Genomic DNA, 22848 nt, shown 5'->3' with positions numbered 1-22848 from the left:
ATAACTTCATCTTTCATTCATGAAATACAATATTTGAAGTATTACAGTCAAGAATTTAAGAATCAGATAAAAATCTAAACTGAGATAAAATCCAGAATCCACATGCATTTAGAAGAATTCTCTCTTAATGAACTTACAGAAAACTTAAGCATTGCAAGTCACATTCATTTATATACCTGAAAATAACTGTAGTAAATAAAACATCTCTAAGTAAACCACTTAAATTTTATGTTACAAATTCACTGCTTCTGTGGACTACACAGACTATTGTATTTGCTACGAGCTGCCCTTACTGCCATTAACATCAAACAGTATTTGTCAACCATGATGCTCATTATCAGTCATAAGGAAGTCCATACTCTCAAGTATGGACAAAGGTATTTCCATTTGTAAATGAAGTTTTATTTAATGAAATTGACTGTCTTATCCACATCATTTTATTCCTGAAGTCCATCTCATGGGCAGTTCTTAAATAGCTGTTGCAGAACTCAAAAAGTCATTCACATGCAAAAAAACCCCAGAAGTCTGAAGCTATTTGTGGCTGAGGGCTGGGAAACTAAGTCTCACCCTCCTGTTAAGTCTTCACTTTTAGTACAATAAATGGACTGCTGGAAATATTTTTGCTGCAGATGTTAACTGAGCCTGCTGGTAAGATGTGAATGACAATTTGCAAATGTGGTGAGGTACCAACCTGATCTGAGTCCAGGAGACAGTAGTTAACTCGCAGCTGAACCAGTTGAGCAAGCAAGTCTAGAACTTGTCTCTGCAGCTGTACCGACGTTGTTGTTGTGTATTGTTTCAATGCTTTTATGACAAGGGGTTCAAATAAACGAATGTGATTGTGAATAGCATTCTGTAATAGAGAGATTTTAAAGTAATCTAACATCTGAACATGTCTCTGATTCAAAGCCAAATTAGTTTTGAAAGGAGGAAAAATGTTTTAAATCTAAGGTACAGCTCTTTCAGGAGAACACAGATACAAGTACCTTATCAGCACGATGTTTTGCTGCACTGGAAATGTTAGTTTTCAGCTGTGTAGAAACTTTCTGCAGCACATCAAACCATCTGTTACAAAAAAATACAAAAACCCCACACACATTAAAACAAAATACAACAAATATACTGTTCTTAAATGCATTTTACTGTGCCAATGCCAACTTCCCTAAATCTACTTGACTGCTTCAAGAATCTTAGTAAAAACAAAGGGCAGAGACAACCTACAATACACTTCAATCAGAGAAAGATTTTATAGACTTTGCTTAGTTATCCTTTAACGCACTATTTGCTGTATTTATAAATTAATAATATACCTTTGAATACAAACATTTAAAATTATTATGCTTTTAAAAAACTTCAGTGATATCCATTTTAATGGCTTAACTTTGCTTAGGAAAACACGTTAGTGATAACTACATTCAGGATGTGCTCACCAAGACAAGCTACTCTGCTTAAGTCTGTATTTTCAAGTTACACAGCACCCCAGTGATACTCACATTTATGAAAAACACTAAGAACAGAGTCTAGTACAAGATAACATTATGAGGAGAGGGAAGGCAGTTACCCTGAAGCATCGTGCTCCTGCTCAGCCTGAACCATGTTCCTCAGACTGGCATCAGCAAGGGCCTGTGTGAAGTGTGTGTAGGGTGCCATGAAGCAATAGTGGTAGAGACCAGGCCTCAGATTGGAGGAGCCCAAGCGCTGAGCTTTGCCTTGAGCTTTGCTGGGGTTTGAAGACAAGCCATCATACTGAGAAGCCAGATTTGTCCCAAACAATGTTTTCAATAACTAGAGAAGAAAATTGGAAGGAAAATAAGAAAAGTTAGTATTTCAGGGAAAAAAACCCTTGATTTGTCTCTTACTGTAATTAACCTTTGAGGACTTAAACCTAAATATTTGACTGGAAGTCTGCAAGAATTCCATCACTAAGGCAGTCAGTTCTTTGCTTTCTGGGGTTTGTTTGATGCAGTTAAGTGGCTGAAGAACACGTTCGGGAAGGTAGGAAACAAGCTTGTTTTCTGAACATCAGCTAAAATAGTTGTGTGTATTGGAAGCAGTTCAAGAGGAAACCAGTATCAATTTACAGAACAAGCAGTGAAAATGAAAGAAAATGTGCTCTGTTTCCTCCACCTGGGCCAATGTTTCTAGATACCACTTCCCTTAAAAGCATGGCCATTCTTAATATCCAACTGACAGCCAAAGAACATCAAGATTAACACTCACACAACACATAAAAAAATAACTCCTTACCTGCTGTACACACACTGTTGCCATTGTTGGCTCTCTGTTGAAACATGATTTTAGATATCCCAAAATTTCTTCTACACACTGGAAAAATTAAAAAAAAAGTGCATTAAATTGTGGGGTTTTTTCCATTATATAAAACATTACAGTGAAAACTGGTCAGCAGCACAGGTTTTTGTACTAAGTAAAACTACATTAATTTAAGGGAAATACAGGAATTACATAAATAAATATTCAACATTTTTCTCCTAATCTTAAAATATTGTGTCTAACATCACAATTAAGGAGAAAAAAATGGCAAGACACAGGAGAGGAAGGAGGGCAATAGGCCTTCTGACATTTTGTATATTTAGGCATATGAATATAGGGAATGACTGAAGACAAACCATTTGACTGGATAGAAAAATCCCCATGTGAAATTTAAAAAGCAAAAAATTATTGGTGTCAACAGCAGTAATTTAACCTGGAGAATTTGCTTTAGCACTTCAGTCAACTTTGTGGAAGCAAAACACTTCTAGGACTGGACTACTGTTCCTTGGAAAAGTAGCAATTTTGAAATCAGTGATATGTGCTTTCTCCCAGTAAGGACCACAGATACTGGACAATGTTAACTCCAAAAGAAAAAACAAACAAGTCTTATACCTTTCCAATGTCCTGAAGAGTAGCAAGTTCCAATATCTGAGAGAGAACATCTAAGGCAGAGCGTAAGAAACATCCAAACTTCTCATTTGTGTTCTGGAGATCCAAAGTAACCTGTTCCCAGAAAATAAAACCACATTACTTGACAAGGAGACATAAATTACTGGAAGTGGGTATTGACACAAAATGATCCTTTGTATAAAATTTCACTGACAGCTTAGACTGCCTTATGCATTACTGGAAAGACAGGACCCCATTCTAAGAAAAAAAAGGAATTTTCTTGCTTGAGGAAGCCCTAGGGCATTGATAAGCAATGGAGCTGGATGATGCATTTCTGATAAACACAGCAGGTGTAATAAGAACACAGTCCTTGAAGTGTACATATCAGATGACAAACACTCAAGGAATGCATCTTCTGTCACCTGAACTAATGAGGAAAAAGCTTCCCCATCCTGGAATAAAGTTCAGAGAGAACAAACATGGGGATATATTTGGGACTGCCTAGCCAGCAGAGTCATTTGGTACCAGCAATAATGACAGCAGAGAAACAACAGGGTGACAGTGCCTATCATGGGTTGTTTGGCCAGTTTTTGTTTTTACTGGTTGTAGTTGTGATCTCTCTTTAAATTCTTTTTTGTGTGTGTATAAACTCTTTACACAAGTAAACAAGTGAGCTGACAGAGGCAGAGCCTCTTTGAAAGAAACAAAATGATTATCCAACCCCAGTGCAGCCCAATCAAACAATATCATGAAGTACCTTATAATTAGCATGGGTTGCTTTCAAGACATCATATAACTTCAGGTATGATGGAAGATGATAAAAGCTTCCTACTGAAGATGATTTACTTGTTGGAACAGGTCCTGTAGCATCAGTTTGCCTAGAAGCTTAAAAGAATATCACAGATTAGCACAATATGCCTTTTCTAGGCTGCTCATGAAATGTACACGACATAATTTACTACATCTGCATTATTAAACAGCATGTTTTTTTCAATCCATGTATATTCCAAACTGCAGACACAAACTGTGCACAACTGGAAAATGAACAGAATTCCAACGATCCAGCCTGCTGTGGTGAGAGAAATTAACCCAGAGGGCTTAATATTGAAGTGTATGTGCAATTTACAAAACAGAATTAACACGTGTTTCCTTCATTTATTACTAATGAAAGAAAAGGTTTCAAGATTCATAATCTTATTTCCAAAAGCAATGTAAGTCACTCCTGCCAAAAGCCGCAAGTCAACTTTCAAATTTCTTTTAAGTAACATATGTGCAAAAATTATTTTAGTCAATAGCTGAGTAGATTCACAAAAAGCGATGAAAAGGATTCAGCAGTGCTTTGGTTCTGAAAAGTACAGTTAATTTCCAGTTTACAGTTAATAAAAACCAAAACAGTAAAGAAGCCCCCACCCACAGCTGCCTTTCCACCAATGCAGCACCCTGCCAGCCTCTTGAACTGAAACTCCTGCAAGGTTACTCAGTTTTATTTCTTCTCACTCTGCCACAACATGGCGTAGGGCAGGTAGATGGAAGGGTTAACAGAAGTGATGTGCCTACCTGGACTTGCTTCACCACTCTTTTTAGGGCTCATGGGCACAGATGCCTGTTCCACAGACTCCCTCTCCTTCCCCTTTCTCCGAATAGGACTAAGAGAAGGTGGGTTTGTGAGAGAAGGTAATGCTGCCTAGAATTAAAAGAACTTTTATTAGTTTTATAAGCAAGTACTTTTTTTTTCTTCTACAAAAATACAAGCATGTTTTTCTCTTGTTTAAACTCCTCTTGACTTGACTGTCAGTTAAATTGAAATGTTTCACGTTCAGGACATGAATTTCCTATGTGAAAAGGAAATAGTTGAATATATTCTTCACTTGATTTTCAACTTCAGCACAGGCCAATGAGATGAAATTAGAGCTCAGTGACTACACTTCCTTTTGATTCCAGATACAGGAGTGTCAAAATTATATTCAAACATTTTTAAAATATGAAGAAATTCCTGATCTTAACAATACTGTCCCACAGTTTCTAAATCAGTCTCTAAATGCATATTCCTCAAAAAAATCTCAAAAACCCCCAAACCTGGAAGTACCTTATATAAGCTGTTTCAGAAGTCAAAACATTTTACAGGATATTCAGAAGATAAAAGTCATTTTCAGCCCCAAAAGGAGCTCAGTGCACTACAACCAGCCAACCAACCCAAAAGTCAACACACTTCCCAGAGCATGCAATCCAATACTTCACATACTCTGTACACTCTTCACTGAATCAATGTTTCAAGTGAAGTCAGCAGCAATAAAAGACTCAAAATTTAGGGTAATGTTTTAAACACTGTAGAACTAAAGAAAAACCTTCTTCATATGAAGAAAAATAGATTTTTTTCATGGTACATGCTTTACTACATAGTGAAGTCATTCTCAAGGAATTAGGTACTTACCTGTATCAAGTCTAAAATGTGAAGAGGACAACAGTATTTAAGCACAACAGTATTTAAGTCACATAATTTTATTTTTAATATATACCTTTACTGCTGGACCAGGAGCAACATCATCCATCACATGTGCACAAATATTAATGACCTTCAGCAGATGAGAAAAGAGCTGCTCTACTAAAGTGACCAGAGCTCGATCTGACAGAGCTGGCCAGGGCTCCTCCTGCTTTGCAGCACCTTGGTTTGCATCTTCTTCAGTACTCCAGGGATTCTTTAAGCACTTGGGAGCACTTGCTGCAATTTCAGGAAATAGAAGACAAAACTTGGAATTAAGCACCAGAAAATTTTGAAGGCAGCTATGGTTATTGTCTCTATATGAACAGAAGTTCAATCAGAATTTCAAAATCAGGAGTAGCTGCACAGTGTAAAACAAAACCAACAAAATTTGAGTTCTTTGTACCCAGCTTGTAGCAAGCATGCCCTTTGGCAACTGGAGGAAATTTGTAACTTAGCTACAAAGAGGCAGTTTCTTTTCAATTCTCCTGAGTGCAAGTTCCTTCTTTCCTTCTTCTGCTTAATCTTGCAAGTTTTTCATGGCATTCAATCAGAATAGAGTGAGATATGACCATTCTAATCCTAATGGTAAAAATACTATGATAATCCTACTTTTCTTTTCGTGCCTTACCTGCAAGCAAGTTTCCAGTCAAAATCAAAGCATCCTGATGTGCTGAGAGGTCCAGTGGGAACCATGCTGATGAAAGGAGAGACAGGACCAAGCCAGCCATGCCAATGGTGCAGCCCTTCTGAGCTTCATCTGAAGAACTTGGCTGGGAAACACTGGAAGTTTAATTTTGGAATGTCATGACTTTTTCCCCCTTTTGGCAAATTAAAAGTCTTGAGAAAAGCAACAGTCAAGTAGATGGCTAATCTAATGAAATTAAATCTGTGCTACAGAAATACTCATTTAACACTTAAATACAACTACAAAAAGCAATTTGCAGGAGAGACCTGACAATGCTCTGGTTTCTTTAAGAGCAATTACCTTCCTTTTGATAGCAAATATCAAGGCTATAGTGACATCTACTGATAAACTGAAGAATTCTGTATTTATTTCCTACCCACTACAGTCCTGAACTATTTTCAGTTAAGTCTTGTGGATATGCAAGGTAAGGATGGGAGACATTAACTGTAGTATTGCAATGTAACAAGATAGTGCTTTAAAGTGACAAGAAATTAATCAAACAATTGCATTCCATCAAATCCTCTATATTTTTTGAGTGAACGCTATCCAAGATGGTAGTTTTCTGCTGCATTCTGTATTTTCCTTGACAATAATTTGGGTTTGGATTTTGGTTTTAAAATAAGACAAAGTCTCCCAACCAAACAGAGTAAGAGACACAGCAATAAAGAAAATCAACACAAATTATATTCAATCTATTTAAAAACCCAACAGCTCCCCAGGTGCACATTTCCAGTAGCTACTTTTACTGCTCATATCACACAGCACCAATAATCAGAGAAAAAAATCAAAGCTTTTAGGCTGCCACCTGTACATTTTCATCCTGGAGAAACTCTTCAGAATGTAAGTAATTTGGGACTATCATGTATTACCTCTATTAACACTTAAGTATTATAGACACCCAATTTGCTGTTCCCACTCAGTGTGCCAAATGAGAACAAATTTAAATGACACTGTTATAGAAGCCAAGATGAGCCAGATTCCTTGACCCATCATTTTTCAACACAGACATGAAACCAAGATGAAAATGTTAATGTTCAAATTTTAAAGAGATACTTCAAAATATAATATCCCAAAGATAAACATCCTTTCAAAAGCACGGAGTATTTTCTCCTATATCATCTTTCATAGATTCTGACCATATCTATCTATAAGAGCAGACACCATGGTTCCAGGGATGACAAATGCTGGCCCTTAATACCCTGACAACCTGAAGTCATAATCCTCTGTATGCTGTACAAAGTTCTTAAAGAACTGCTAAGGCAAGCTTAACAGCATATACCTAAACCAGAGCTTCAATGCCCAAGTAAATCCACTTCTATTTCATAAATGTGACTTCCAGAAGCTCAATTAACAAAAGAGGGAACATACCCACAGTGCCATCCCACACTCCAGGTGCAGACTGGAAATGTTGTGGAGAGAAGACACAAAGCTTCACAGCAGCCAAACTGAAAAGCAGACACCAAGAATCAAATTACTTTAACCAGGGGAAGAGTTAGCAACACAATATCTGAGGAGTGAGAATTAAATTTATTACTACTGTCATTGTCACAGTACAAAAGCCCTAAATACAAATATAGTCAGGAGATCATGAAAGAAAAAGGAAGCATGCAAAATAGGAAAAAGTCAGCAATCATAGCAAGAAAACTCAAAAGGAACTTGTATGTACAAAAACTCACAAATAAGAAAACTCACTGTAAGTGCTCTTGTAGTGGATATTGTCAATGCATGGGAAATTGCTGCAATAACCCTTGAAAGGTTGTTTTCCATAGTGACATCTGTTGGACTCTGCAGCATATTGTAACCTCTGTATGCTCTGAAATAAAAACATGTATACCCACTAAAACATGTACTTAAAAACCCCATCTCAATAAAATTATTAATTTTATTACTTTATTAATTATTAATTTCATTACTTAAATATTTAAGCTTAAATTACTATTATGAATTTCAGACTGCTTGTAACATACAAAACCAGAGAATAGTCTAAATACCATCTCATATTGTAGTATTTTTGGGGTTGTATTAGTAAATGCTATTAAATTTATAAATAAAACCTCTTTGTTAGCGAACAGAAATAGTAAATCAACTGTCAGTTTCTAACTAGATACTTGAGAAATGACCACCAATTTAACTTTGCTGTTATCTTTGCTGTTGCTCAAATGGATTCAACATTTTTGCATGCTCACAAATTTTGGATTATTGCTGTAGAAACTCTATTTTCTATCCAGAATAGCACTGGATCCACAAAGTTCTATTGCTTCCATACTATAGCATATATCTTAAGTGACATGATCAAGATCATATATCAAAAGGTATATAATTAAAAACTTGTATGACAAACTGATAGAATCCAACAACCCCTATAAATATATACAACTCATACTGTCTTATAGACAGAACAAGTACAGCTGGAAGCACAAATACACCATGATCTCACTATCAAAATTAGAATTTATTTTTAAATTATAAAGGGAGTACAGCCTTCTGCAACCACAATCATTAAATAAGATGTGGGGAGTTATAAATCTGGATCAACATACCTGAAGAACAGTAATATACATACAATTAGCTTGAAAAGCTGGACCTGGTTTTATAATTTAATGGGCAAGTAGGGTGACTCAGGATGGAAAGAAGAAATTATCTCAAAACAAGGACTCAGCATGTGAGCACTGTGTGAGTAACTCACAGCATATTCCTTGAACATGAGTCAGTTTCTGTGGAGCTAAACCTACTACAGGTGCTCCTACAGACTAGAAAAGGAATTAATAAGCACATGGATTTGCATGATTTAACTACAATTCCAGACACTGCCAAGTGAAATTTGGGTCTCCATTCCTTTTGAAGCAGGGCCAGCAGGTAACACACCTGGTGATAGTGCTCACTGCAAAGTGAGATGGGGGCTGTGTTTCATGCATGAGGAGTTTCAGGTAGACACTGCTTTGGTCTCGTGCTACTGCCACCACTGGGTCAGCCTGTCCTTGATCACAGTTATAAAACAGCTTTGGAACAAGCCTGAAAGAAAATTAAGTGTCAAAAAGAAAAGTTATTATTCAGATATTGTTTAACACCCAGTTTCAATACATTTAATATACAGTTCAGCAAGCTATGTATGTTACTTACACATATCCAATTGTAAATAGCTATTACCTAAATTCATTAAGCTGAATTTAAGTAACTGCTCTTCATTACAACCAAGGAGATCAAGTCAGGACAAAGCAACTGCTCCAGACATACAGTAATTAAAAATAAAAAACAAGTATTTTCTTGAGATACATCCCCATACATACTACAACAAACACTTTATACATAGATTACTTCTTTCCTGCTGTTCCCTGATCTCCCCAGATATTTTTCCCATGAGTATCTGTATCAACTGAGAACTCATTTTTACTGAAAAAAAATAATAATTTACCATCTGATTCCTATGCAGCAAAACCAAAACATAAAATCAAATCCAGTCTTCTTGAACAACAATATTTTCAACTTATGTCAAAGTGAAAAGCTATTTTACACATGTTTTTTGTAATCTCAGTGAGGGTACTCCCAATGAATGCCCTTACTGGATGCTTCAAGGGGTTTCTACAAGCTTGTAGTAGCTTTCTTGGGCAGATTAAGTCTTTTCCAATCTTAACACACCTCCTGTCACTAAGTCAGCATGAATATATATGTGTGTGTATATATATGTATATTAAAAACACCCAGTGATTATTTTAGTTATACACATCAATATGCAAATATCTTCCTAAACTACTTTTTCTTTTCCTATAAATGAAGATGTCCCATGTACCTCATTAATGAAGCTGCAGCCACGTGTCTCACTCTTGGATCTTCATCTCCAAGCAGACTTATTACAACATTTTCAAGTACTCTCTCCTGAAGCTTTAATAGCTAGAAATTAAATCAGCACAGTAAATAAAGTTCTGACCATTTTCATCATTTGACCATACTGTTAAAGGAGAGTTAAAAAGTGAGACTTTGTCTCTCATACAAGCTTGCAAGACCATCTTCACTTTAACATTGCCAACCACATTCTCTAACTACACAAATGTCAATTTTTTTAAGTTAAAAGAGAACAAGCCACATAACATACAAACACAACAGAGAAAACAAAGCTATCTGAATCTCCATACATTTCCAATTGTAGTAAGTTTTAGAACCTGAATCTATTTACACAAAAAATACAACAGCTATTGTTGACAGAATTTAAAAACAAAGTGATGACATTGAACTGGTACCTTAAACCAGAAACACAATATACAGATTAAATAATTTACTTACACCAGTATAATGATGAACACCTCTGTGCAAGCTCTCAGTTTTTCCTTCCAAGAAGTTGACTAGCCTATGACAAAATAGAATTTAGAGTACATTAGTTAACATTGTGTGTTATTTCTCCCTTCACTGTTCTGAGGGTTCTTTCTGTTTATTTAAAAAAAAAACACTACATAGAAAATATAAGTAGTAAACACTTTTTGCAAGCTTTAGAAAAGGTAAGTTATTTGCTAACCTACTATCTGGCTAGTGTAACTGAAGAAAAATAGTCCTTCCATTAAAAAATCCCATTATTTAAAGACCATTATTATAATTGTATTTTTCCCCATGCACAGAATCATCAGACTCTTTTGAAAAGCCAGTAACATATTCCAAACATCACCATTCACAATGAGTCCACTTTTGTATGACTAAGGATAACTTGAAGAATTTTCATATAAACATCTTTTTTCTTTCAGCTTGGAAAAACCAAAAGAGAATGAGAGAATGCAAGGAAAAGAGCAAGTCACATTTATTTCAGTATTAAAAGAAACTGAGTGACTACAGAGAGCTGTCAACAGAGTACATGTCAGGGACTTTCTTTTTAAAACACACAAAATTGGATGGAAAAATTAAATTAAATTCCAAATGATGTGGTCCCTCTCTGATTGCACACTTACAGAAGACTTGATACAACAGAGCAGTGAACAATAAACTTCAATACAGTGTTACTAGGATTGGGCTTGGTTGTGCAGTCAGTGGTAACTTGACAAAAGAATTCATAGAGGATTGACTGATCTGAATTAGTTTTATGAAATTCATTAATGCTTCAGAAGAAAATGTGCCATTACAGTTACAGTTTCCCAGACTTCTCTGCACTTCAGCTACTACACTCATGGAAAAATACACTCACCGAAAATCTACTTCTGCAAGTGTTTCCAGAAGCTCTGTCCTTACAAGCCAATATGAGCTGTTCTTCAGAGCAAGGAGGTCAACAATCAATTGCAAACCTAGCTCACTGTAACTGCTACTGCATAAGCTCATGATGCAATGCTGAGAAGAAAAAACAACTTTCAGTTATATTACAGAAGAGGTTCTCTGAAAAGCAGAACAAAAGTCACCAAAAAGCACCTGTTTTCTTTAGGATACTAAAAAAAGTTATTTCATAAGAGCTAGGATAAGCACCAGAGCTAAGTACCCTGCAAGGCCAGAAAACCATCTCCATGTGAACTGCTAAAACGTGCTGCTGAAATTAACTTCTGGACAAGAATGCAAGCCACACGGATCAGAGGCCAATCCACAAGCACTACACTGTCATCTGTTCAAAAACACTCTCCTAATTTCAACAGGGTACTTTTAGACACCTGGTTCTGGTTTCCAAAGTTTTGGAAAAAGTCATACCTCCATATTTGAATGTTCAACTATAGGCACAATGTGTGACCTTTAGAAAAAGTGACAGAACTCCACACTTCCATGTCTTATTTAATGACACAAAATGTACTTTCTTGTTTGAGGATTAGCAACCCAAAAGGATTAGAACATTTCTGCCAAAATGTGTAGTCAGACCACATTATATACTGAGAAAAAGCAAGAGCCAAAGTTGACTAGTACTAAGTTGCCTGAACTGAACAATTTGGGTGGTCATCTAAAAAGCCATTATCACAAGTGTACTCACACATGAAATCACTACATACGTAAGGATTGCTAAACAGAAGGTTAAGAAGACAGCCTCATTTTACCTACCTGGATTTCTTTCCCTCAGCTGTATCACAAGCCCCTCCTCTTTGCATATAAAACCATACACAAACTACCCACATTTTACTAAAATTTATGCTTTGCCTCACAGGTCCTTAAGTCTCTGATTTGTCTGTGTTCTACTTTATTGGAAAAACTCTCAAAGAAAGCTCACTCCTTCACCCCTCTGCTTTTTTCACCAAACACCTTCCACAGATTTTATTACAGAAATAAAATTCACATACTCTAAATTCCACGCACCAATTCAGCTGACTTCACTATTTCAACAATTGCCTGAGGAATCTTTCACCCAATTTGAACCACTTGATTTCCTGACACTTTTCCACTTTGAAAAATTACTGATCCATAAAATGATCACTATTTTACTTGTCATTTCTCACATTTAATTTTTATTCTCCAAACACAGGCTACAACCAGGTGTTATATGTTCACATTCCCCTGTTTAGCCTAGATAGCCTTTCTATCTAATGCACTCATCCTACTGTTGGTTAATGCAACATTAAATCTCATGCCAGTACCTTTCTCATGAGAAACATCATGATTAGATTACAATGCTACCATGATCTAACCACATAATTCAGTGCCAATAAAGTTCTTCAGGAAGAAATCATTTTATGCTGGATGTTTAGACATCTGCAAATAGCAGCACCCCAGTAATGAATCACAAATCTGTGATCTGTGGTGGTGCAAATAAATTCCTACTGCTTACCCTCACAGCTGTACAAGCCAGTTTGCATGTAACAGAGGATTCATCTTTCAGTGTTTTCTGCAACAGAGGTATGCAGTCTATCAAGGAAAAGAGATTTCCTAAAAAAAGAAAAAAAAATTGAGCAATGAAACATAGCAATGTTACATTAAAAGACAAAAAAGATACCCATAAAATAAATTATTACCTGTTGAGCTTCTGACATTTATTAGCCATTTTTCCACATCAAAGCGGGATTTAATTAGAATGGAGTTGACAATTGTTCCACAGAGAATGGCAGTAGCTCCTCTAATCTGGGGATCTCCATGGTCAATATAGTTCAGAACGTCCGACACATACTGCTCCTCTAAGAAAATAAGTTACAACTACTTTATTTTAAAAATACTAGTATCAGACTTTAGTGATTCATAAAAATGTTGGAGTGGAGGTCTCAACTATTGGACAATCAACATCAGCATATCCAAAACATGCTCACCATAGTTCTCCCCTTGTGAGCTCCCTTTCTGTGCATGCAATCTGCAGATCAATCACACCCTTCAGACCAATGATCACCTATTTAAAAACACTAGTGATTTATTTCAACTGTATACAAAATGCCCCAGGGAAACAGAAGAAACATTTTGGTCAATGTATCAAACCAGCTGCACACTCCAGGTCCCTGTAGTTCATTTGTAAAAATGAACCTAATGGCTTAGAAACCATCCATAAGATGGACTAAATTAAACTGGAAGAAAAATAAACAAACCCCTTCCACATACTCATTGTTTTAAAACAGCTTCAACTTGTCAGAAGCTCTACAAGCTCATCCACTGAAAGTTAAATCTTGCTACAAAAAATATACCTCACCAGCATGTTCATTCCAATTTGTGCAGTTTTGTTCACAAATACCAAACAGAGTTTGGAGTTTTCAGGGTAGATACTGCCTCACTTATCTAAGAACCCAAACACACTATTAAAATGGGATATGTGAACTGCAACATACCATACTCTTCTCCCATTGCCTCCAGAGGTGTTTTATACAGTTTGCTGAAGAAAGACTCAGGGTGAAGTGCAACAGCTGCTCCAACACAACTTACTGCCAAGGCTTTTACACTGACTCTCACATCTCTATCGGGAACTAAAGCTGTGGGAAAGAAACAAACATTATTAAAATGAAGGTATTTAATAGCTTCCTGAATTGTTTTAAATTTAATTAATAACACTATATAAAATAAAATAGCCTAGCCTGTACAAAAATATGAAGGTAGAGCAAGCAGTTCCAGTTTGTCAGAGGCAGCAGTGATATATGGGCTGCTTTTTTGCTTTCCTCAAATGAACAGTATTTGAAATACATTTTAAATACTCAAATACAGCCATAACATGCTTCCAGCTCACCTCCTTCCAAAAACAATACATTATATGGGCATGTGAGCAAGTAAGAGTTTAGGAAAAGGAAAAATGAACAAACACCTTAAATCAGTCATAGACCATGACAGGAATGTTGCTAAGTCCCCAACCCCAGATGTATTTTAATAAAATGTAAATGTGGTGCTTACTGGACATTTTTCTGTGTCAGTACCTATTTCCAATAAAGAGAGATCAAAACCAAGACAGAGCAAAATGATCACATTTCCAACTTTGTTCATTGAGACTCAGAGAACCAATGAAGCTCAGAGACAAACATACCTCCTTTGTCCCCAGTGAGCAGGAAGGAGGCTGACAGCAGCCTGACGCAGTGCACCAGAGGAGCACAGTCTCTGTCAGTGTAGTGCCCAATGTCCCCCTTTACCCTGGAGGGCTATTGAAGGCAAATCACAATGTTTATACAGAGAAAAATTGCTCTTCAATTGCAAAGAAATATTAGCACAAGATTTAAAAATAGTGCACATCCTCAAATGTCTAAAGGTTTAATACAAAATGAATATATAATATTCATATGTCATTTAATATATATTCCAAAAAAGGCCTCAAAGTGCAATGCTTTGGAGAAGTTTCTATCCTGTATCAGAACTGGATCTATTTATCACAGAAATATTTTATTTTCTAAACTACCTAGACTTGCTGTTAGCATGTGAAGAGCCTGCTAAACCACTTGCTGCCATCAAACTTAGAAATAACATGCTTTTCATACAAAGTTTCCAAAGTTGTTTTCTGTAGTTTTACATTTAGAATTCCTCAACAGTCCAAGCTGATCTAATTCTGCCTGCCACAAATGAAGCTTTCATCCCAGCTCAGAACAAAGTCCAAAGATAAAGTCAGTAACTTGTAGTTGGAATGGCACCAAGCTCAAAGACTAACCTCTGAGGAGATAATGAAGTTACCTACACACATAGCAATCAGCACAAAGATATTTCAAGTAAGAAAGTATCTTTATAGCCTACTAATGCACAGACAAAAAGGGTTTGTGTTCTCAGCAGTACGTTCTGGCATGGCTTTGCTGGTGATTGCATTTAAGATGTCAACACTTATGTATTCACCTTATGTTAAACAAAACTCAGGCTGTAACTCAGATTCCCTACACAACCTAAGTTACTCTGACCTATGACAAGGTACATCACATACACGTGCTTCCCACATTTACCACTAGAATTAATTTCATCATAACTGTTATTTTACTTTTTTTTTTTAAACGTCACTGTTTTGAACTTTAAATCTGACCACTGCAAGTACTTCTCACCTTGTTCTCGTGATCACCAGCATCTGCTGCATCTTCTTTCGGTGTAAATCGATCCACGCTGCTGTCAGAGGGCTGCCTGCTATGGCTCATGGTTTTCAGCAGGTGAGACTGCTGAAGAGCTTTAGAAAAAGGCAATTCATGAAATATCATTTCAGATGCAAACTAAAAGCACTTTAATTAAACTTAATTATACAAACATGAAAATAATTTAGCAGTGATCAAAACAAGTGATTGATCACAAGTGTTGAAATATATTCCTTATTTCACATATCTGTCTAGTTGTTTGTTTTTCATATCCATTATGAGTCTTCACTCCCCTGAAGTGCAGATGCACCTGAACACTTGTCTAATGGTGTCAGTCTGGCCCACCCCTGTATTTATCAACATACCAAGGGAAGAATTTCTGAAGGACTCTGACGAATCATCTTGGAGAATATTTGCAGCTTCATCTTCCTCATCCTGCAGCTGCCCAATCTGCATTCCAGAATACTGTCCCTCAGCACCCTCCAAAACCTACACAGTGCAAGGACAGGACTTAAAATAATTTATCTTTACACAGAGTATTAAATTTGAAACATGCAGTGTTAGTAATTGACAAATTGTCTGAAAGCAAATATGAGCCTGATAAATATTAGTGTCCAGCTGCAGGTAAGCCCCAAAGCACTTCCCCTCCTCCTGCAGCTCTGGGGCTATGGAAGGCCATAGTTCCATCTGAGAGTCTCTCAGCTGAGCTATCAACTTGGCTACCAACAGGAACCAAGTAAAAAAGTGTGTTTCTCCCCTGCAGCTCCCCTTGCTCCCTCATCACAAATGTTTCTCTCTCAGCAGTTACAAATCACAACCAACACCTTTACTGCCACAAACTGAACTTGGCCCTTGCAGTTAAACTTTCCCATAACCTCACTTGTCCTGGATATGTGAAGTCAAACTGGGGGGAACACACTGTGTAGGACAAGAAAGGACGAATAAGTTTCAAGTATTTCAATTTCTTCATTCAAAACCAAGACTACTAAGATGGACTCATCTGGAAAAGAGTTTGACTCTTGGAACCAAGGTAGTAGATATATGGAAAAATAACCATAAAAATTAATCATAACAATCAATGACAGTAAAGTAAAAAAACCAATTTTGCTACTTTTATCAGAAAATAGGACCCTTTTTCAGTTATTTCCTTTCTTTATATGCACCTGGAAATTGTTCATTAAAAAGCCTGTGTGTCAGTAACTTGGACAGCCACTTAGTCTGTCAATTACAAAAGGATAATTTTACACATAGTTACTCCTTGTAAACAGTATGCCAACTGACAAGAATTTGCATAAACACATTGTGCCATTAAACACACCTTGTCAATAATTGCCTGCTCACTTTGGCCTCTGCACTGCCTGCATTTAATTCAGAGAGCAATTATCATCACTCCTTTGGTTCTTGAATTCTCACACTTACAGAAGTATTTTCTTAACATGATTATTAATTTACTGGTTTTTGTAATGCTAATAGCCTACTACTCTTCCAAACTACTATCAGAAAACTAGAGTCAAAAGTCTGATAATGTTTGAAAAAGCTCTTAAGAAATTCTACGTTTTCCCCCTTTTGAATTTTTTGCTCTGGCTCCCAATAAGTGTATTTTTGCTGTTTTTATTACAACCTTACAATACACTTGCCCAAGAGAGACAAATGCCTTAAAACAGATATACTGTATGCACATTTCAGGTGTTTATTAGATATGTAACTGCTACATTTGTAAATCATGCAATGTTTGCCCATTATAGGAGAAATCCTTAAGACGGAATAAAAAGGGAAAAAAAAAAGATGAGTTGTGCTACCAAGTGTAAAAGCACAGGCAGAAGGCAGTGTGAAGCATTGTGTTCCAAAAATATTCCTTCATCATTCCAAAAAAACTGCTCACCCTTTAACACTTCCATTAACCCTCCTGCACCAAAACAATTATTAATATATTTATACAAAATTAAGGATATGCTACTAAGAGGATTTATTTATGTCAAGACTCTGATATTGCCATTCTTTCAGAGAGAGAAATCTGTAATGCCTTCACATGACCTACCCAGAGAACACACTGATTACAGCTTTGTAGTTTTCCATTATTGCTGAAGTGAAAGTGTTAAAAGGAGGTCAAGCTCTCCAAGAGAGGTGTGAGCTGCTGACCTTTCCACTGTTACTAGCTGAGGATTGAAAAGTAGAAGACGAGTAAGGAGACGAATCCAAGTCTGGGCCCTCCATGGAAGAGCTCTGAGACATGTCGGGCCCCTCAGTAGAAGGAGATCCCCCCTCTGCCCGCTGCACACTTACAATTTCAGAACTGTCTGAAGGGGTTACAGCAGAGTCTGGACCTTCTGTAGTAGTCTGAGAGCTATCACTAATTGGCGAGGAAGCCTGCGTGCCATCATTCAAATCCATAGTGGCATCTGACTGGACAGCACTGATCTGGCTGGAGCTCCGACTGAGCACTTCGTCCTCCTCCCCTTCAGCAGCTGTGCTGGTCAGGTCACAGGCTGCCAGCTCCACGGAGTCTGACTGCAGCGTGTGCTGGGCACGGGGCTGCTCCGTGATGATGTCGTGTCCCGTGGCATCGGCCGCCGCGCTCCCCGCCGAGCCGGCTGTCGACACACCTGATGAAGAGGCCAGCTCGCTGGTTATCTCACCCTTCACAGAAGCTGCAAAACACAGGCATTCATGAGTCAGTCCAGTGCTTCAATTTGTGTTTCACTCTCAACATGAAAACACAGGCTAAACCATGTATTAAAGTAGGCTAAGGAAAGCCTGTAATGGAACAGTTAAACTGTAGGGAGGAAAACAGGCATCTTATAAAGATGCCACCCCTTCTCTACCAGTAACTCCCATTAGCAAAAGAATACAGTCAACTACATTAAGTTTTACACTCAGCAGTATTTATGGTTTCAGTTTTGTTTACCATGTCTTTTGAATGCCCATACACTTCCTCACCACCACAACACATCAGTTATACATTTTCCATAGAGCAATAACAGAATGTATTTGCTGACTGCACATATAAAGAGAAAGGCAGGTACCTGCAAATGATGCAGAGCTGACATCAGATCGGGTTTCAGAATCATCATCTAAGCCTTCTTCTTCACCAAGAAGTACTTTACCTAAGAAGTGAAGTAAGAAAAACCTTTACTTTTCAAAAATTATAGTCAGTTTGAAATGTTGAACAGCTCAAGTCAAATGTGAAACCTATTTTTTAAAAAGTTTATCCAGATAATTTTTCATAGCTATGACAGGTAACAGATGAAAGGAATGAATAAAGTTCACATCCAGTCCCTCACTAATTTATCAGGAAAGAAACAGGCAGCAGTGACAAGAAAACAGAGTTAAGCAATTTTATTTACCAGTGCAACCATTCAGGAAACTACCTACAGCCTTATTACTTCTGGTTTATTTTTGTGGACGACATTTAGGATCCTACTAATTTCACCAAGTATGTGCTATTCCTAAGGACTGGATATCTAGTATTCGGATGTCTGCCCTCAACTCTAAAGGGCATTAATGCACCACAAGTAATAGAATAAATAACCTCTTCCTCCTTAAGGATACAAAAAATATCAAAGGCTGCCCGGAACTCCAAATATAACAGTACAGAAAAAGCCCAGGGGGAAAAGCAGTGCAGACTTCAAGCACAAGACAACACAGGTGGGACAGGGTGCTGAACCATGGACAACCATGGAGAGCTAAGGATTACTAAGGCAAAAAATCCTCAGAGATGCTTTTTTTTTGCCCTAAGAAACTTGAGAACCACTTCTAACATAACCCAACCACCACAAAGTTCTCTTACTCACAGAGCATTATCTACTTAAATTACAGGCAGTGGAAAGAGAAAGATACCTGCAGATGCACACTGCCTGGAAGGCAACCAAGGACACATGCACTGCCAAGTCTGTCCATGGGATAGCACAAGGAATGCAGAGGGAGCTGCTAAGCCCATCCTTCTACATGTTGCAAGTCCCTTGCTGAGACAGAGGGATTCACAGTAAGTGCTGTGAGAAGGACCATTTTGCTTAGACTACCAAGCTGCACTGGTACTCTAAGGAAACTAATGTTTGGAAAACCCTGGGTGAATAGATTTGTACCTTATTCAAGTTAAATGAGGGTAAAAAAAGCATTAATACACTTTTGTATTAATTTTTTTTCTTCACTGCTTTCATACATAGCAGTACCAGAGTAGAATTACCTTCCTCTGAAAAGCATGATTTATGATACCCAAAACTGTAAGTAAGGCAGAAAAGTAAACATGGCATTTCTATATACCTTCTATGTAAAATGACAATAATTGAGAACTACACACTCCTATGAACAAATGAGTAAAATCCTACTAGGAGTTCCCAAATAAAAAGCACAAAATAGAATATATTCTTCTCTATTATTTTTTCACATTTATATCCATTTCACTGAAACAAACCAAGATGAGCTTCTGTTTTCTGCTGCCCACCTCTAAAAGTAAGTGAAAGAATAAGAACACTGAAAAACAGTCATTAGGCACATCAGATTTTATATGCTTAAATGTACTAAATGAGTATATAACACACGCAGCAGGATACTTTTCTTCTATTTGACAAGAAAAAAATCCAGTTAAGTTGTTTTCAAAACATAGGCTTTGATTTCAAAAGGAATTTTCAGCCTTTTTAGCAAATAATCTTCTGAAGTTGAAACAGAAATGAATCAATGCAGGCCAGCTGCTCAGAACTGAAGCTGATCTGATGCAGCAAGACTGCAAAGATGTGAAACAGAGAATTCTGTAGATCAGCCTCACTTTACACCCCTGCACACAAAGGAGCATCACAGCTTGAGAAGTCCCATCCATTGCCCACTACTCTGTGTGACTGCAAAATGACTGCAAGGAGGAAGTGGGAATAGGCTCAGATTTTTCCTCCTTTCTAACACAGAGAGCAACAGCAAATGAACAATTCACAATTTGAAAATAAACCTGTACAAAGCACAAAACTGTGAAGGGATTTCTTCAAATTGTTTATGCCATTGTTTAGACCACAAAATCTTCATACCATAATCTTGCAAAAGGATGAAAGCTGATGACTCATACATGTTCTGTCATCAAGTTAAAGATTAGTATTTTAACAAGTACTTTAATTGAATTTACACTATTATTAATACTTCAAAGTTACACTGAAGACTACCAACAAGAGAAAGATGTGCCCACATTTCTCTTCACAGAGAAAAGCAAGGCACAACTTCCCAAGGATATTTTCTGGGAATCGCAGCAAGGAACTTCACAAAAAGAAGAAACAATTCTTATCTCATTTGCTGTGCCTGTGTTTGTGCAAAAGTAGAATGAAATATAGAAATTGTTTACCAAAAGTGATGGTGTTTTGCTTCCTTGGCCTATCAGGGCCAAGTGTGTCTCCAGACTGTGGGTCAGGAGACAATCACAAGATTCTGCTTAGTGGAGTAGAGTGCTTGTGCAGATTCAGTGTAATATAGTACAGAATAATATAGTATAAAAAAGTAATTAATTAGCCTTCTGATATCAATGGGTCAAATGCATTATTTCTCCCTGCCACAGGGGTCACTTTGAATCCTATACAAAAATCCTAAATGAGGATTTACTATTTTTTATTTCCATGTGAAATGCGTCGTTATTCCCTGCCACAGGGGTCACTTTGAATCCTATACAAAAATCCTAAATGAGGATTTACTATCTTTTATTTCCATGTGATGTGCGTCGTTATTCTGATTTGTTGCATTCTGTCTCACCTTTGGATGCTGCAGCAATATCTACTGTCAGACATCCATTCTTGCAATATGGCCTTTCTAAACTAGAAATGGTAACTGTATGTGTAAGCACTATTTCATTCAGCTTTAACCACTACTTTACATTTTGGTATACTCTTAAAGCATACAGATAAGGTTATTTAAAAAAGCTCAAATAACCTTATCTGTATGCTTTAAGAGTATACCAAAATGTAAAGTAGTGGTTAAATAGTGGTTATTGAGATTCCTTGCACATGAAGATTGAAGGACATATTGGAAAAAGTATAAGCTGTAATGGTGCTTCAAGTTTATATAATCTCACCTTGTTTCAAACTACTTTTCCTTGAAGTTTTGCTCTTCAGCATTGCACATCTCTTGCTTACTAATACTTGCAGTGACTACAGTACACTCACAAAATTCACTGCAACATTTTGCTCACCTAATGCAGGTGATGAAAGTGTCACACAGCTGTACCTAGATTGATTCTGTCATAGTGATATGACTGGTTTAAATCAAAGTGCAAACATACAACTAAATATTAAGTACTTCCATGCACAAACTGGGAAAAGAATACTTCAGAGCTAACTGTACTCTTTAAAATTCTGTTAAATGAACTAAATACTGAAGAAAGAAAATCTATACAGGCAAGACAAAAATGTATAATCATCAAGAACAGAAAAAGAAATAAAAAACCATCATATTGAAGCATGCAAACATACACATGCATTAGTGAAATGCAGAGAAAAAACCAGGCCTAACAAAACCAGGGAGGTTAACTATTTAGTAAGTTACATTAATGGTTAAGTATTACCATGAAAAAGAATGCCCTGTTCAGAGAGATTATTTTCCCATGTGCTCTTAAGAAGTTAAAACTGCATCATAATCATCAACATAACTTTGACGGTGAACTACAGTAAAAATAAAATTATATTGCTTTAAATTATTTTAGAATGTCTTGATTGCAATACCAGAAATTGCATCTGAATTTCTTCACTATTTATAATGATGAAGTTCAGCTGATAACACAGGCAATTGTGAATGAAGACCCAAGTTCAGCAAGACAATGAAGTGGGGAGGGGGAAAAAAACAACCCCAAAAAAATCAGGAAGGAATGCAATTAAAGATTGGTTTTCAAAAATAATCACCTTTATGCTTTCTTGCAAGAACAGGGCTGCATGAAGACCCCCCTCCAGCTGCAAATCACAGAAAGTAACACATCAGGGCAAAGACAGAGCTAATGAAATCATGAAGGAATTCTAATAGCCACAAATGGGAAACAACCAAAAAAAAGAAAACAAAACCCAACAAAACAAAAACCCAATGAAACAAAAAACCCACAAAAACAAAACAAAAACCAAAGCCAGGAAGAAATAGCAAACTTGTTGCTTTTGAAGTCCAAGGTTTTTTAATCATTCGACACTTCATATTCTGTGCCACTTGTGTGTAGTTTGCTTTCAAAAATGTGTTCTAAATTTCCCTGCTATGATTGCTTCCAGCTAATAATTTACCTTCCAGAAGCAGCAATATTGGCTGACCCATTAGTTCAACACAGACTCCTTACAAAAATCTAATCAGAGACTGATTCTTTTGAAACAGGAATGTAGCAGTTAAAGAGAATTTCAAGAACATGCACTCCACAGACAAGAAAGCTGATAGCTGATTTTAACAGTTAAGGATAAGCTTAAGTCATG

At 36.9% G+C, this 22848-nt stretch overlaps 1 protein-coding gene across 3 annotated transcripts in view; it reads right to left on the bottom strand.

The window, feature by feature from the left end:
- Positions 1-22848, bottom strand: part of HTT (huntingtin) — a 76582-nt gene that overhangs the window by 38111 nt on the left and 15623 nt on the right. Inside the window, exons 10-33 of one of the 3 annotated variants that reach the window (XM_039723822.1) lie at positions 22303-22350; positions 18463-18543; positions 17723-18087; positions 15805-15928; positions 15416-15534; positions 14425-14536; positions 13742-13882; positions 12947-13105; positions 12763-12860; positions 11212-11351; positions 10326-10389; positions 9835-9935; positions 8913-9059; positions 7740-7860; positions 7416-7492; positions 5991-6142; positions 5397-5599; positions 4438-4564; positions 3638-3765; positions 2884-2994; positions 2248-2325; positions 1562-1785; positions 987-1065; positions 692-853 (exon numbers count right to left, since the gene is read on the bottom strand). In XM_039723822.1, the coding sequence (XP_039579756.1) occupies positions 692-853; positions 987-1065; positions 1562-1785; positions 2248-2325; positions 2884-2994; positions 3638-3765; positions 4438-4564; positions 5397-5599; positions 5991-6142; positions 7416-7492; positions 7740-7860; positions 8913-9059; positions 9835-9935; positions 10326-10389; positions 11212-11351; positions 12763-12860; positions 12947-13105; positions 13742-13882; positions 14425-14536; positions 15416-15534; positions 15805-15928; positions 17723-18087; positions 18463-18543; positions 22303-22350 (3161 nt within the window). Of the gene's footprint in view, positions 1-691; positions 854-986; positions 1066-1561; positions 1786-2247; positions 2326-2883; positions 2995-3637; positions 3766-4437; positions 4565-5396; positions 5600-5990; positions 6143-7415; positions 7493-7739; positions 7861-8912; positions 9060-9834; positions 9936-10325; positions 10390-11211; positions 11352-12762; positions 12861-12946; positions 13106-13741; positions 13883-14424; positions 14537-15415; positions 15535-15804; positions 15929-17578; positions 17687-17722; positions 18088-18462; positions 18544-22302; positions 22351-22848 lie in introns of those variants that run through there. The other 2 variants (XM_039723823.1, XM_039723824.1) reach the window with 2 other exon arrangements.

This window comes from Passer montanus, unplaced genomic scaffold, assembly GCF_014805655.1.
Source record: "Passer montanus isolate IOZ18808 unplaced genomic scaffold, ASM1480565v1 scaffold51, whole genome shotgun sequence".
Classification (NCBI taxonomy): domain Eukaryota; kingdom Metazoa; phylum Chordata; class Aves; order Passeriformes; family Passeridae; genus Passer; species Passer montanus.
The sequence above is the reverse complement of the archived record's forward strand: the minus strand, read 5'-3'. Positions and strand labels throughout refer to the sequence as shown.